The following is a 16,658-nucleotide window of genomic DNA, read 5'->3' as shown; positions in this document are numbered from 1 at the left end:
AGAATGCTGGTCCCTAACGTATTAAGGTGCAAACCATCTCTCTTGTTGAATTTATGCTGACCACAAAACATACCCCAGTGATCCAAGAATTTAAATCCTTGCTTCCTGCACCAGTTCCCCAGCCACACGTTCAAGTCCATGATCTCCCTGTTTCTGGCCTCACCAGCCCGAGGAACTGGAAGCAAACCGGAGATAACCACCCTGGGACGTCCTGTTTTTCAGCCTTCTTCCTAGTTCTCTGAAGTCCCGCTGTAGTATGTTCCTCCTCTTCTTTCTGACATCATTTGTGCTGACGTGTACCACCACCTCTAACTCTTCACCTTCGTCCTTGAGGATGTCCTGCATTCTGTCCACAATGTCTTTCACCCTGGCACCAGGAAGGCCACACACCATCCTTAAGTCCCATCTGCTGCCACAAAAACTCCGGTCAGTTCCTCTCACGATGGAGTCCCCTATTACCACGGCTCTGTGCGATGTCCGACTCTTCCGCTCTGCCTCTGCGCCAACTTTTGACTGACAGACCTGGCCGCCTCGCGGACTGGCAGTGTCATCTGTCTCTACTGTTTCCAAAAGATTCAACTTGTTCCTGACAGGTACTTCCCCTGGGGTCTCTTGCACCTGTCTCCTCTCTGCCTTCCTCATTGTCCACTCTCTTCTGGTATGGTCGGTGTAATAACCTCGCTGAAGGTCTTGTCCAGAAAGATCTCTTTCTCTCGGATGAGCCTAAGGTCCTCGAGTTCTTTCATCAGTGCTGCAATATGCTCTGTCAGTAGCTGAACGTGCACATGCTTTCCACACTTATACGAGCCAGACACACCAGAGTCGTTGACCTCCCACATCAAGCACGTAGCACACTGAACCAGCTGGGCAGTCATGTCTTCACCCTCTTCAACTGTGGCGTAATCACTTCACTCAACCTCCTTGTCAAAGACTCCTGAACTAAAGCCTCACTCTTCAATCGACAGGAACTTCCTTGGACCCTCTTTTTGGGGCAAGTCTGTGGACTTTTAATGTAGGTTAGAGGAGGAGGGAGGGAGGGAGGCCCTACTTTGTAGGACCTGGGGTCTAGAACACACCCACTCAAATAACAATCACTTACCTTCCCGACCGGCTTTGCGCTCTGCCTTCATTTCCGCCCAGCTCCCGCCGCTGGGATACACTACTGGACCTGCTGCACTACTGTATCTGCAGCACAGCTGTATCTGCTACACTCTGATACTTGCACTGCTGAATCTGGTACACTATATCTGCTGCACTGCTGTATCAGCTACACTGCTGTATCTGCTGCACCGCTATATCTGCTGATCAACTGTACACTTCTGTATCTGCTAAACTGTTATATCTGCTAAATTGCTGTGCCTGCTACACTGCTGTATCTGTGACACCACTATATCTGCTACGCTGCCATATCTATTACACTGTTATGTCTGCTACATTGCGATACCTGTTACGCTGCTGTATCTGCGACATTGCTATACTTGCTGCACTGCTGTATCTGCGACACTGCTGTATCTGCTGCACTGCTATATCTGCTGACCAGCTGTATACTTCTGTATCTGCTAAACTGTTATATCTGCTACATTGCGATACCTGTTACACTGCAGTATTTGCGACATTGCTAGACCTGCTGCACTGCTGTATTTGCTACCCTACTATATCAACTACATTGTTATGTCAGCACGTTTTGAGAAGATTTGTAGCTCAGGTTGATGTTTTGGATGTAGGTTGCTGAGCTGAATGGTTCATTTCCAGACATTTCATTACCTTAAAGGGTAACATCTTCAGTGGACCTCGTGCAAAGCACCGCTGAAACCTCCTGCTTTCTATTTATATGTTTGGGTTTCTTTGGGTTGGTGATGTTATTTCCTTTGGTGATGTTATTTCCTTTGGTGATGTTATTTCCTGTGGTGATGTTATTTCCTGTGGTGAAGTCACTTTCTGTTCCTTTTCTCAGGGGGTGATAGATCTACATCCACCTACATCCACATTTCCATGTCCACTACACTGTTATATCTGTTACATTGTTATATTTCCTACACTGCCATATCTCCTACACTGCTGTATCTGCTACACTGCTATATCTGCTACACTGCTATATCTGCTACAGTGCTGTATCTGCTACAGTGCTGTATCTGCATCACTGTTGTATCATCTACATTGCTATGTCTACTACACTGCTATATCTGTACACTTCTGTGTCAGCTGCACTGCTATATCTGCTAGACTGCTGTATCAGCTACATTGCTATATCTGCTACACTACAGTATCAGTCACATTGCAATATCTACTACACTGCTATGTTTGTACACAGCTGTATCTGCTACACCGCTATATCTGTACACTGCTGAATCTGGCACACTGCTATACTTGCTGCACAGTTGTACACTGCTGTATCTCCTAAACTGTTACATCTGCTACATTACTGTGCCTGCTACACTGCTGTATCTACAACATAGCTGTATCTGCTACACTGCTATATCTGTACACCACTGTATCTGCTACACTGTTATATCTGCTACATTGCTATATCTGCTACAACGCTGCATCTGCGGCACTGCAGTTTCTGCTACACTTCAATATCTGCTGCACTGCTGTATCTGGTATACTGCTGTATCTGTTACACTACTATTTTGGCTACACTGGTGTACCTGCTACACTGCCGTCTCTGCTACGCTGCTATACCTGCTACACTACTGTATCTGCTACACTGCTATATCCGCTACACTGCTTATCTGTACACTGCTGTATCTGCTGCAATGCTGTATCTGCTACACTGCTGCCTCTGGTACACTGCTGTATCTGCGACACTGCTGTATCTGCGACACTGCTATACCTGCTAAACTGCTACATCTGCAGCACTGCAGTTTCTGCTATACTTCAATATCTGCTGCACTGCTGAATCTGGTAAACTGCTGTATCTGCTACACTACTGTATCTGCTACACTGCTGTATCAGCTAGACTGCTGAATCTGGTACACTGCTGCATGCTACACAGCTGTGCTATATTTGCAACACTGCTATAACTATACACTGCTTTATCTGTGACACTGCTTTATCTGCTACTGTGGTGTATCAGCTACATTGCTGTAACTGTTACACTGCTGTACTTGCTGCACGGCTGTACACTGCTGTTTCTGCTAAACTGATGTATCTGCTGCACTCCCGTATCTGCTGCACTGCTATACCTATTAAACTGCTGCATCTGCAGCACAGCAGTTTCTGCTACACTTTGATATCTGCTGCACTGCTGTATCAGAAACATTGCTTTATCTGCTACACTGCTGTATCTGTACACTGCTGCATCTGCGGCACTGCAGTTTCTGCTACACTTCGATATCTGCTGCAATTCTGAATCTGGTACACTGCTGTATCAGCAACATCGCCAATATCTATACATTGCTGTATCTGCTACACTGCTATATCTGTACACTGCTGTATGCGACGCTACTGTATCTGCCACACTGCTGTATCTGCCACACTGCTGTATTTGCGACACTGCTGTATCTGCGACACTGCTGTATCTGCAACACTGCTAAACCTGCTAAACTGTTATACTGCTACATCTGCTACACTACTGTATCTGGTACACTACTGTATCTGCTACACTGCTGTATCTGCAACACTGCTATACCTGCTAAACTGTTATACTGCTACATCTGGTACACTACTGTATCTGGTACTCTACTGTATCTGGTACACTACTGTATCTGCTACACTGCTGCATCTGCTGCACTGCAGTTTCTGCTGCACTGCTGAATCTGGTACACTGCTGTATCTGGTATACTGCTGTACGCTACACTGCTGTATCTGCTGAACTGCTATATTTGCTGCACTGCTGCGCTGCTGTATCTGCAACACTGTTTTATCTGCTATACTGCTATATCTGCTACACTGCAGTTTCTGCTGCACTGCTGAATCTGGTACACTGCTGTATCAGCTAGACTGCTGAATCTGGTACACTGCTGCATGCTACACAGCTGTATCAGCAACACTGCTATATTTGCAACACTGCTATATCTATACACTGCTTTATCTGTGACACTGCTTTATCTGCTACTGTGGTGTATCAGCTACATTGCTGTATCTGTTACACTGCTGTACTTGCTGCACGGCTGTACACTGCTGTTTCTGCTAAACTGACGTATCAGCTGCACTCCCGTATCTGCTGCACTCCCGTATCTGCTGCACTATTAGACCTGTTAAACTGCTGCATCTGCGGCACTGCAGTTTCTGCTACACTTCGATATTTCCTGCTCTGCTGAATCTGCTACACTGCTGTATCTGCTACACTGCTAAATCTGGTACACTGCTGTATCAGCTAGACTGTTGAATCTGGTACACTGCTGTATGCTACACAGCTGTATCAGCAACATTGCTATATTTGCGACACAGCTATATCTATACACTGTTGTGTCTGCAACACTGCTGTATCTGTGACACTGCTGTATCTGTGACACTGCTACACCTGCTAAACCACTGCATCTGCAGCACTGCAGTTTCTGCTACACTTCGATATCTGCTAAACTGCTGAATCTGGTAAACTGCTGTATCTGCTACACTACTGTATCAGCTTGACTGCTGAATCTGGTACACTGCTGCATGCGACACAGCTGTGTCAGCAACACTGCTATATCTATACACTGCTTTATCTGTGACACTGCTTTATCTGCTACTGTGGTGTATCAGCTACATTGCTGTATCTGTTACACTGCTTTACTTGCTGCATGGCTGTACACTGCTGTTTCTGCTAAACTGATGTATCTGCTGCACTCCCGTATCTGCTGCACTGCTATACCTATTAAACTGCTGCATCTGCAGCACTGCAGTTTCTGCTACACTTTGATATCTGCTGCACTGCTGAATCTGCTGCATTGCTGTATCTGCTACACTGCTATATCTGCTACACTGCTGTATCTGCTACACTGCTATACCTGCTACACTACTGTATCTGCTACACTGCTATATCTGCTACACTGCATATCAGAAACATTGCTATATCTGCTACACCGCTATATCTGTACACTGCTGCATCTGCTACACTGCTGTATCTGCTACACTGCTATATCTGCTACAATGCTGTATCTGCTACACTGCTACATCTGCTACACTGCTGTATCTGCTACACTGTAGTATCTGCTACACTACTGTATCTGCTACACTGCTATATCTACTACACTGCTATATCTGCTACACTGCTATATCTGCTGCACTGCATATCAGAAACATTGCTATATCTGCTACACCGCTATATCTGTACACTGCTGCATCTGCGGCACTGCAGTTTCTGCTACACTTCGATATCTGCTGCAATTCTGAATCTGGTACACTGCTGTATCAGCAACATCGCCTATATCTATACATTGCTGTATCTGCTACACTGCTGTATCTGCTACACTGCTGTATCTGCTACACCGCTGTATCTATTTCACTGCTATACCTGCTGAACTGCTGCATCTGCAGCACTGTAATTTCTGCTACACCTCGATATCTGGTACACTTCTGTTTCAGCAACTTTGCCATATCTGCTGCACTGTTGTATCTGCTGCACTGTTGTATCTGCTGCACTGCTAAATCTGAAACACTGCTATATCTGCTGCACTGCTGCATCAGCTACACTGCTGTATCTGCAACACTGTTGCATCTGCAGCACTGCAGATTCTGCTACACTTCGATATCTGCTACACTGCTGAATCTGCAGCACCGCTGAATCTGGTACACTGCTGAATCTGGTACACTGCTATATCTGCAACACAGCTTTATTTGCTACACTGTTCTATCTGCAACACTGCTATATCTGTTACACTGCTCTATCTGCTAGACTGCTGTATCTCCAACACTGCTTTATCCGCAACACTGTTCTATCTGCAACACTGCTATATCTGCTACACTGCTGTATCTGCAACACTGCTGAATCTGCAACACTGCTGTATCTGATGCATTGCTGTATCTGCAACACTGCTGTATCTGCAACACTACTGTATCTGCTACACTGCTATATCTGCTGAACTGCTGCATCTGCGGCACTGCAGTTTCTGTTGCACTGCTGAATCTGGTACACTGCTGTATCTGGTATACTGCTGTACACTACACTGCTGTATCAGCAACATTGCTATATTTGCGACCCTGCTGTATCTGCTGCACTGCTATATTTGCTGCACTGCTGTATCTGCTGCACTGCTGTACTTGCAACACTGCTTTATCTGCAACACTGCTATATCTGCTACACTGCTATATCTGCAACACTGCTGCATCTGCGGCACTGCAGATTCTGCTACACTTTGATATCTGCTACACTGCTGAATCTGCAGCACCGCTGAATCTGGTACACTGCTGAATCTGGTACACTGCTATATCTGCAACACAGCTTTATTTGCTACACTGTTCTATCTGCAACACTGCTATATCTGCTACACTGCTCTATCTGCTACACTGCTGTATCTCCAACACTGCTTTATCCGCAACACTGTTCTATCTGCAACACTGCTATATCTGCTACACTGCTGTATCTGCTACACTGCTGTATCTGCAACACTGCTGAATCTGCAACACTGTTGTATCTGATGCATTGCTGTATCTGCAACACTGTTGTATCTGCTACACTACTGTATCTGCTACACTGCTATATCTGCTGAACTGCTGCATCTGCGGCACTGCAGTTTCTGTTGCACTGCTGAATCTGGTACACTGCTGTATCTGGTATACTGCTGTACGCTACACTGCTGTATCAGCAACATTGCTATATTTGCGACCCTGCTGTATCTGCTGCACTGCTATATTTGCTGCACTGCTGTATCTGCTGCACTGCTGTACTTGCAACACTGCTTTATCTGCAACACTGCTATATCTGCTACACTGCTATATCTGCAACACTGCTGCATCTGCGGCACTGCAGATTCTGCTACACTTCGATATCTGCTACACTGCTGAATCTGCAGCACTGCTGAATCTGCAACACTGACGAATCTGGTATACTGCTATATCTGCTGCACTGCTGTATCTGCTGCATTGTTCTATCTGCAACACTGCTGTATCTGCAACACTGCTATATCTGCAACACTGCTGAATCTGCTACACTGCTGAATCTGCTACACTGCTTATCTGCTACACTGCTGTATCTGCAACACTGCTTTATCTGCAACACTGTTTTATCTGCAACACTGCTGAATCTGCAGCACTGCTGTATCTGGTATACTGCTATATCTGCTGCACTGCTGTATCTGCTGCACTGCTGTATCTGCTGCATTGTTCTATCTGCAACACTGCTATATCTGCAACACTGCTAAATCTGCTACACTGCTGTATCTGCAACACTGCTGCATCTGTGGCACTGCAGATTCTGCTACACTTCGATATCTGCTACACTGCTGTATCTGCAACACTGCTTTATCTGCAACACTGCTGTATCTGCAACACTGCTGTATCTGCAACACTGCTGCATCTGCGGCACTGCAGATTCTGCTACACTTCGATATCTGCTGCACTGCTGAATCTGCTATACTGCTGTATCAGCTACATTGCTATATCTGCGACACTGCTGTATCTGCTACATCTGGTACACTGCTGTAGCTGGTACACTGCTGCATCTGCTATATCTGGTACACTGCTGTATCGGGTACACTGCTGCATCTGGAATACTGCTGAATCTGGTATACTGCTGAATCTGGTACACTGCTGTATCAGCAACATTGCTATCTGCTACACCGCTATATATGTACACTGCAGTTTCTGCTACACTTCGATATCTGCTGCGCTGCTGCACCTGCTACACTGCTGTATCTGGTATCCTGTTATATTTGCTTCACTGCTATACCTGCTGAACTGCTGCATCTGCAACACTGCAGTTTCTGCTGCTCTGCTGTATCTGCTGCACTGCTGTATCTGCTACATTACTGTATTTGTTACACTGCTATACTTGCTGCACGGCTGTACACAGCTGTATCAGCTAAACTGCCTTATCTGCTACATTGCTGTGCCAGTACACTGCTGTATCAGCAACACTGCTGTATCTGCTACACTGCTATACCTGCTAAATTGCTGCATCTGCAGCACTGCTGAATCTGCTACACTGCTGTAAATGCTGCACTGCTGTATCTGCAGCACTGCTTTACTTGCTGCACGGCTGTACACTGCTGTATCAGCTAAACTGCTTTATTTGCTACGTTGCTGTGCCAGTACATTGCTGTATCTGCTACACTGCTGTATCAGCAACACTGCTGTGTCTGCTACACTGTTATATCTGCTGCACTGCTGTATCTGCTGCACTGCAAAACCTGTTGCGCTGCTATACCTGCTAAACTGCTGCATCTGCTGCATGGCTGTATCTGCTGCACAGCAGTATCTGCTACATGGCTGTATCTGCTACACTGCTATATCTGTACACTGCTGTATATGTGACGCTACTTTACCTGCTGCAGTGGTGTGTTCTTTTGTCTGCTCCACTCTTTTGTCTGCTCTTGTGTTACGTCTGCTGCATGGCTGTGAACGCTGCACTGCTGTAATTGCCCCATTGCTATATCAGTGGTAGAGTCATAAACTTCACTTGAACCAGCACGGTACTAATATCCTGGGTGGGAAATTTGCTGGTGCTCTTCGGATGGGTTTAAACTAGCTCAGACAGGAAATGGGAACCTGAGGTGTAAGTTGCAGTGCACAGGAGGATGCGAGTAGGAAGGACAGGGACAGGACTTCTGGTCACAGGAATGTGCTGGCAGACAGCAAGCTGATTTGAACTGTGTCTACTTCAACGCCAGAAATACCTGAAATAAGGTAGGTGAGCTTGCAGCATGGATGGACTTCGATGTTGTTGCCATTTCGGAGACATGGATAGATCAGGGTGAGGAATGGATGTTGCAGATTCCAGGGTTTAGATCTTTCTTAAGAACAGGCAAGGTGGTAAAAGGGGGCGGTGTGGCCTTGTTAGTCAAGGATATTATAACAGTGGCTGAAAGAACTTTTGAGAAGGACTCATCTACTGAGGTGGTATGGGCTGAGGTTAGAAACAGGAGAGGAGAGGTCAGGCTGCTTGGAGTTTTTTATAGGCCTCTGCCGAGTTCCAGGGAGGTGAAGAGAGGATTAGCAACATTATTCTGGATAGGAGGGAAAGGAACAGGGTGGTCATTATGGGGGAATTTAACTTTCTCAACATTAACTGGAAATGCTATAACTCTAGTGTGTCGGATGGATCAGTTTTTGTCCAATGTGTACGGGAGAGTTTCCTGACACAGTATGTCGAGGGGCTGATAAGAGGGGAGGCCACACTGGATCTAGTGCTTGGTAATGAACCAGGCCAGGTGTTTGATTTAGTTGTAGGTGAGCACTTTGGAGGGAGTGACCATAATTCAGTTACATTTCGTTTAGCAATAGAAAGGGATAGGTACATGCCACAGGTCAAGAGTTATCGATGGGGCGAGGGCAATTATAATGCGATTTGGCAAGAACTAGGATGCATAGAATGAGGTAGCAAAATGCGTGGGATGCAGACAATGGAAATGTGGAGCTGGTTTAAGGAACAGATATTGCGTGTCCTTGATAGGTATGTCCCTGCCTGGCAGGGAGGAAGTGATAAGGTAAGGGAACCATGGCTTACAACAGAAATTACATATCTTATTATGAAGAAGGAGGAGGCTTATGTGTTGATGAGGCAAGATGGTTCAGATGAGGCGATGGAGAGTTAGAGATCAGCTCGGAAGGGTTTAAAGAGAGAGTTTAGAAGAGCAAAGAGAGGACACGAGCAGTCTTTAGCAAATAGAATAAAAGAGAACCCTAAAGCTTTCTATAGGTATGTGAGGAATAAAAGGATGACAAGAAGAGGAATAGGTCCAGTCAAAGACAGAAGTGGGAAGTTGAGTTTAGACCCTGTGGAGATTGGAGAGGTGCTAAATGAAAATTACTCATCGGTTTTCACTCAGGAAAAGGAGAATATTGTGGAAGAGAAGAATGAGGTACGAGATATTAGACTCGAAAGGTTGGAGGTTAGTTACGAACAGGTGTCATCAATTCTAGAAGGAGTGATAGTAGACAAGACCCCTGGGCTGGGCGGGATTTATCCGAGGATTCACTAGGAAGCTAGGGAGGAGATAGCAGAGCCTTTGGCCTTGATCTTTGAGTCATTATTGTCTATAGGTTTAGTACCTGAGAACTGGAGGATTGCAAATGTTGTGCCCTTGTTCTAGAAGGGCAGTAGAGATGACCCAGGTAATTATAGACCAGTGAGCCTTACTTCTGCTGTAGGAAAGGTTTTGGAAAGAATTATAAGAGATAAGATTTATAATCATCTACCAAGCAACAATTGAATGGAGATAGTCAACATGGTTTCATCAAACCTCATTGCGTTTTTTGAGAAGGTGATCAAGCATGTGGACGAGGGTGGGGCAGTTGACGTGGTGTACATGGACTTCAGTAAAGCCTTTGATAAGTTTTCACATGGTAGGCTGTTGGAGAAAATGCAGAGGCATGGAATTGAGGGTGATTTAGCAGTTTGGATTAGAAACTGGCTTTCTGAAAGAAGGCAGCGAGTGGTGGTTGATAGAAAATATTCAGCCTGGAGTCCGGTTACTAGTGGTGTGCCACAAGGATCTGTTTTTGGACCACTGCTGTTTGTCAGTTTTATAAATGCCTTAGACGCAGGCATAGGTAGATGGATTAGTAATTTTGCAAACAACGCTAAAGTCGGTGGAGTAGTGGACAGTGTGGAAGAATGTTACAGGGGGACTTGGATAAACTGAGGAATTGGGCTGAGAGGTGGCAAATGGAGTTCAAAGAACAAAAAACAAAGAGAACAAAGAAAATTTACAGCTCGGGAACAGGCCCTTAGGTCCTCCAAGCCTGAGCTGATCCAAGTCTAAACCTGTCGTTCAATTCCTGAGCATCTGTATCCCTCTGCTCCCCACCTACTCATGCATCTGTCCAGACGCATCTTAAATGAATCTACCGTGCCTGCCTCTACCACCTCTGCTGGCAACGCGTTCCAGGCACCTACCACCCTCTGTGTGAAGTACTTACCGCGTGTATCCCCCTTAAACTTTCCGCCTCTCACCTTGAAAGCATGATCTCTTGTTATTGTAACTAATTAAATGCAACTAAATGTGAGGTGATGCATTTTGGGAAGAGTAACAGGAAGGCAGAGTACTGGGTCAATGGAAAGATTCTTGGCAGTGTGGATGTGCAGAAGGATCTTGGTGTCTATGTACACAGATCCCTGAACATTGCCACCCAGGTGGATAGTGCTGTTAAGATGGCATACGGTGTGTTAGGTTTCATTTGTAGAGAGATCGAGTTCCATAGTTGCAAATATCATGCTGCAACTATACAAAACGCTAGTGCGGGCCACACTTGGAATATTGTGTACAGTTCTGGTCGCCACATTTCAGGAAGGACGTGGAAGCATTGGAAAAGGTGCAGAGGAGATTTACCAGGATATTGCCTGGTCTGGAGGGAAAGTCTTATGAGGAAAGACTGAGACACTTGGGTCTGTTCTCATTGGAAAGAAGGCGGCTAAGGGGGGATTTGATAGAGACATACAAGATGATCTGAGGATTAGATAGGGTAGACAGTGAAAGTCTTTTTCCGAGGATGATGACGTTAGCTTATACGAGGGGGCATAACTACAAATTGAGGGGTAATAGATTTAAGACAGATGTCAGAGGCAGGTTCTTTACGCAGGGAGTGGTAAGGGCGTGGAATGCGCTACCTGCTAATGTCGTCAACTCAGCCACATTAGGGAGATTTAAACAATCCTTGGACAAGCACGTGGATGATGTTGGGATAGTGTAGGGGGACAAGCTGAGAATAATTCACAGGTCAGTGCAACATCGAGGGCCGAAGGGCCTGTTCTGCGCTGTTTTGTTCTATGTTCTAAAGTCTTACAGGACGGAAGCTGACCTTTCGTGCAGATTTCCTAAACTGAATTAGTCTCATTTGTGACTGTTTGCCCATATCCCTTTAAATCCTTCCTATCCATGTATCTGTCCTGATGCCTGTTAAATGTTGTAATTGAACCAGCCTTCGCCACTTCCTCTGGCAGCTGACTCCTTTGCGTGAAAATGTTGCCCCTTAGGTCCCTTTTAAATCTTTCCCCTCTACCTTAAACCTATGCTCTCTAGTTTTGGATTCCCTACCCTGAGGAAAAAACCTTGCCTATTTATCCTATCCATGCCCCTCATGGCTTTATAAACCTCTTATAAGATCACCCCTCAGCCCCTGACGTTCCACTTGAAGATCTGCACTACTGTGTGGGTTGAAAAGATCTCTTCACGTTGAGTCAAGAATTAAATTGGAAGCCCATACAGAGATCACCACCAAATAGAAATGGAAAGTCAGTGATTCTCCATTGGTGGAGGGAAGCTTTAGTCCTCCCCAGCTGTAGTTCCTGGGTCGTGCTGGCTTTGGAGAATGGTCTATAGTGGCGCCTGGGTTGTGTAATTCCCAGAGGTTTCAGAAGCAGGAACTGGGACTCGAAAGTAGAAACCAATGTTCTGGAGAAGGGAAATGCTAACTCTGTGTCTCTCTCCACAGTTGCTGCCAGACCCACTGAGTTTCTCCAGCAATTTCTGTTTTTTTCACTCCGATGTGAATCCTCGAATTCCTGGTTTTGTGAACTCCCAAAAAAAAGTCATGGATTAGAGATGGGGAATTCATAAACAATACAGGGAGGAGCTCCTTGATTTAACGATGTGTAACACATAGAACAAAGAACAAAACAACAGTATAGCACAGGAACAGGCCCTTCAGCCCTCCAAGTCTGACATGTTTTAAAACTAAAACTGTCTTCACTTACAGGATTTATATCTCTCTATTCCCTTCCTATTCCTGTATTTGTCTGGGTGCTCATTGAAAGCTGCTATTGTGTCTGCTTCCACCACCTCCTCTAGCAGCGCATTCCAGACACTCACCACCCTTTGTGTGAAAAACTTCCCTCCACATCTCTTTTAAACTCCCTCCCTGTACCTCGAACCTGTGTCCCCTAGTAAATGATCCTTCCTCACTGAGAAAAAGACACATACTTTCCACTCTATCCATACCATTCACAACCTTATAAACTTCTCAAACTCCTGCATTCCAGTGAAAACAAACTCAGTCTATCCAACCTTTCTTAACAGCTAAAATCCCCCATACCAGGCAACATCTTGGTAAACCTTTTCTGTACCTTCTCCAAAGCATCCACATCCTTCTAGTAGTGTGGGTGATCAGAACGGCATGGTGTGGTGACTAGTGTTTGGTACAGCGGCTCAGTGGTTAGCACTGCTGCCTCACAGCACCAGGGACCTGGGTTTGATTCCACCCTTAAGTTACTGTCTGCGTGGAGTTTGCACACTCTCCCTGTGTTCGGTGGGTTTCCTCTGGGAGCTCTGGTTTCCTCCCACAATCCAAAGGTATGCAGGTCAGGTGAATTGGCCATGCTAAAGTGCTCATCGTGTTCAGGGATGTGTGGGTTAGTTGCATTAGTCAGGTAAATATAGTAGGGGAATGGGTCTGGGTGGGTTACTGTTCAGAGGGTCAGTGTGGACTTGTTGGGCTGAAGGACCTGTTTCCACACTGTAGAGATTCTCTGATCCTATAAATAAAACTACATAAAATATTCGAAGTGTGGCCTACCTAAATTTCTATAAAGCTGCAGCATAACTTATCTATCCTTATACTCAACGCCCCTTCCAATGAAAGCAAGCATGCCGTAAGCCCTTTTTACTGCCTTATCTACCAGTGATCTGTGGCTCTGCACACCCAGATCCCACTGCATATCAATACTCCTAAGGGCTCTGCCATTCACTGTATAATTTCCACCCGTACTCTACCTTCCAAAATGCATCACCTCACATTTATCCAGATTAAACTCCATCTGCCATCTTCTTGCCTAGGCCTCCAACTGATCTATACCGACCGACGGCTCTGGCCCGAAACGTTGAATTTCCTGTTCCTTGGATGCTGCCTAACCTGCTGTGCTTTAACCAGCAACACATTTTCAACTCCAACTGATCTATATCCTACTGAATCCTCTGATAATCTTCCTCACTATCTGCAACTCCACCAACCTTTGTATTATCTGCAAACTTACTAATTAGACCAGCCATACTTTCCTCCAAGTCATTTATGTAGACCATGAACAACAGAGGTCCTAGCACTGATCCCTGTGAAACACCACTAGTCACAACACTCCATTCTGAAAAGCATCCTTCCACTGTTACACTCTGTCTCCTATGACTAAGCCAATGACAAAATAGTCAACAGGTTTATTTGGAAGTACTAGCTTTCGGAGCGCTGCTCCTTCATTAGGTGGTTTATCAACCCGAAGGAGCAGCGCTCCGAAGGCTAGTGCTTCCAAAGAAACCTGTTGGGCGGTAACCTGGCGTTGTGTGATTTTTAACTTTGTGTGCCCCAGTTCAACATCAGCATTGCCAAATAATGACGAAATACATTGATGCATTTTGGTAATTTACATTCTGATATAACACATAGAAAACAAAGAGATATCTCACTCATTCCATGTCTCCATTTGGTAACTGAACTCATTGTAAATATGAAATGTGGAGAAGAACAAAGATTTTGTGAGGGATGGAGGGGCAAGAGGTGATGGAGATGCAACATGGTGAGCATGTGTCATTTCACTCTCACTCTTGTGCTTTTCAACAGAAAGTGATTCTCACGTCCATTTCTGGGACTAATCCGATATTGGTCACTCAATGTTTGAATCAGTGTCATTGACTCAACAGGGAGAAAGTGAGGACTACAGATGCTGGATATCAGAGTCAAAGAGTGTGGTGCTGGAAAAGCACAGCAGGTCAGGCAGCATCCGAGGAGCAGGAGAGTCAACGTTTCAGGCATAAGCTCTTCATCAGGAATTCCTAATGAAGGGCTTTTGCCTGAAACATTGACTCTCCTGCTCTCGGATGCTGCCTGACTGGCTGTGCTTCTCCAGCACCACACTCTTCGACTCACCTTGACTAACCTTCCAGCCTGATCAATGCAGTGGTGTTGTCCAGCATCAGTCAAAGTAACTATTGGATTAATATGGGGTTTGAATAATCCCAGTGCCATCCTCCTTGCTGACACTAGGTGTCAGTAAAGCATTCTCACTCAGAGCAAAGTTCTGATGCAGATGCTTCTTTTCTTCAGAAATTTCCAAATATCTCAGAAAGAAATGAACGTAATAGCAGATACCTGCTGCCACCATCCAGGTGGGCAGCTTGACTAAAGTGGTCTGTCAACTCAGTAAACCTTCCTGAGTGTGAGGAACCCCAATCCTAACCCTATAGCCTCTGCCTTCGCTCTGGGAGTTGCTGTTGGCTCCAATGCAGATTGGGTCCAGTCATGGAGATGGGAGGGTGTTGGGCCCTGCCTTGGTTCTCTGTGGCTTCATTCCAGTTGCTGCAACAGCTGGTTAGAAATCTAGAACACATTTCTTGCAACTCGCCCCCACAGCACCTCTATTCCATATCCAACCTCCATGTCCCCAATCCACCTCTATTCTCCACTCTAACTCAACTTCCCCTTTCCACTTCAATTCCCCAATGCTCTTCCATGCCCCACCTTCTACCATTCACACACTGTAGGCACAAAGGATCCAATGAACTATATAACAACAATGGAAGGTACTGAAATACACTTTAAAAACACCTATTCAAAAATCATTTGAAACAGCTGTTGCACAACCCTATAAGTATAGCAGAGTCGAGACTGTGTTGCAGGAAAAGCGCAGCAGGTCAGACAGCATCCGAGGAGCAGGAGAATCAATGTTTTGGGCCAGAGCCCTTCATCAGGAAACTGCAGATGCTGGATATCAGAGTCAAAGAGTGTGGTGCTGGAGAAGCTCAGCAGGTCAGGCAGATGAAGAGCTCTGGCCCAAAACGTCGATTCTCCTGCTCCTCAGATGCTGCGCTTTTCCAGCAACACACTCTCAACTCTGATCTCCTGCATCTGCAAACCTCATTTTCTCCTATAAGTGTACCAGTCTGGCTGAGCTGTTATTACCATAGCAGAAGGTTTACAGAACTTAATCTTCTCCACATTGACATGCAAGCATTGAAAACAAAGTTGGACAATAGAATTATTTATTATACCATTATAAAGGTGTCAGTCAAAGCAAACACTCCATTTGACCTCTAACCAATTCATTAATGAGTCATGACAGGGCTACCAGGGGAAGCTGATTTCTGGTCATCTATCTCTGTTAATACAGTTCACAGGTGGCCTCTTTATGAAGAATTTTTTTTTAGTTGCTGAGCAGCAATTAAAAGAGATCAGAATTGGGTAGTACTTCATAACCAGGGAAAGTAGAAGGGCCAGGAAATAGTGCACATTGAGATCCAGCAGATGAAGGGAAGTGTTTGGATGGCATGTGATGTTATGGATGCCATTTTTTGTATGTAACATTACATGACTTCATGTGCAACATTTTGAGTTCTTCCTTAAGTCTTTGTCATCCTTGAAGAATGACCTCTGGTTCTGGTCCTATGCAGAGCTCCAATCTACAACATGCAGGTAAATGTAAATGCTGCCACATTCCCCATGGCTTACTCTGGTTGTTCTACATAGGAACCATCAATACAATGCTCTCCGGATGGACAAAGGCCAGAAATACACCAGCAACTTTGTACAACCATATATTATACCAAAGCCCAGTCCATGCATCAAAGAATTGGGTAAGAAAGACCTTATTATAAAGA

General features: G+C 45.3%; 1 protein-coding gene across 1 annotated transcript in view; it reads left to right on the top strand.

Moving 5' to 3' along the window:
• The window catches only part of LOC132826393 (immunoglobulin superfamily member 1-like), a 70,640-nt gene that overhangs the window by 47,304 nt on the left and 6,678 nt on the right, over nt 1-16,658 (top strand). Inside the window, exon 9 of the mRNA XM_060842286.1 lies at nt 16,528-16,634. Within this exon, the coding sequence (XP_060698269.1) occupies nt 16,528-16,634 (107 nt within the window). The remainder of the gene's footprint in view (nt 1-16,527; nt 16,635-16,658) is intronic.

Source organism: Hemiscyllium ocellatum, chromosome 22, assembly GCF_020745735.1.
Source record: "Hemiscyllium ocellatum isolate sHemOce1 chromosome 22, sHemOce1.pat.X.cur, whole genome shotgun sequence".
In the NCBI taxonomy this organism is placed as follows: Eukaryota; Metazoa; Chordata; class Chondrichthyes; order Orectolobiformes; family Hemiscylliidae; genus Hemiscyllium; species Hemiscyllium ocellatum.
The sequence above is the reverse complement of the archived record's forward strand: the minus strand, read 5'-3'. Positions and strand labels throughout refer to the sequence as shown.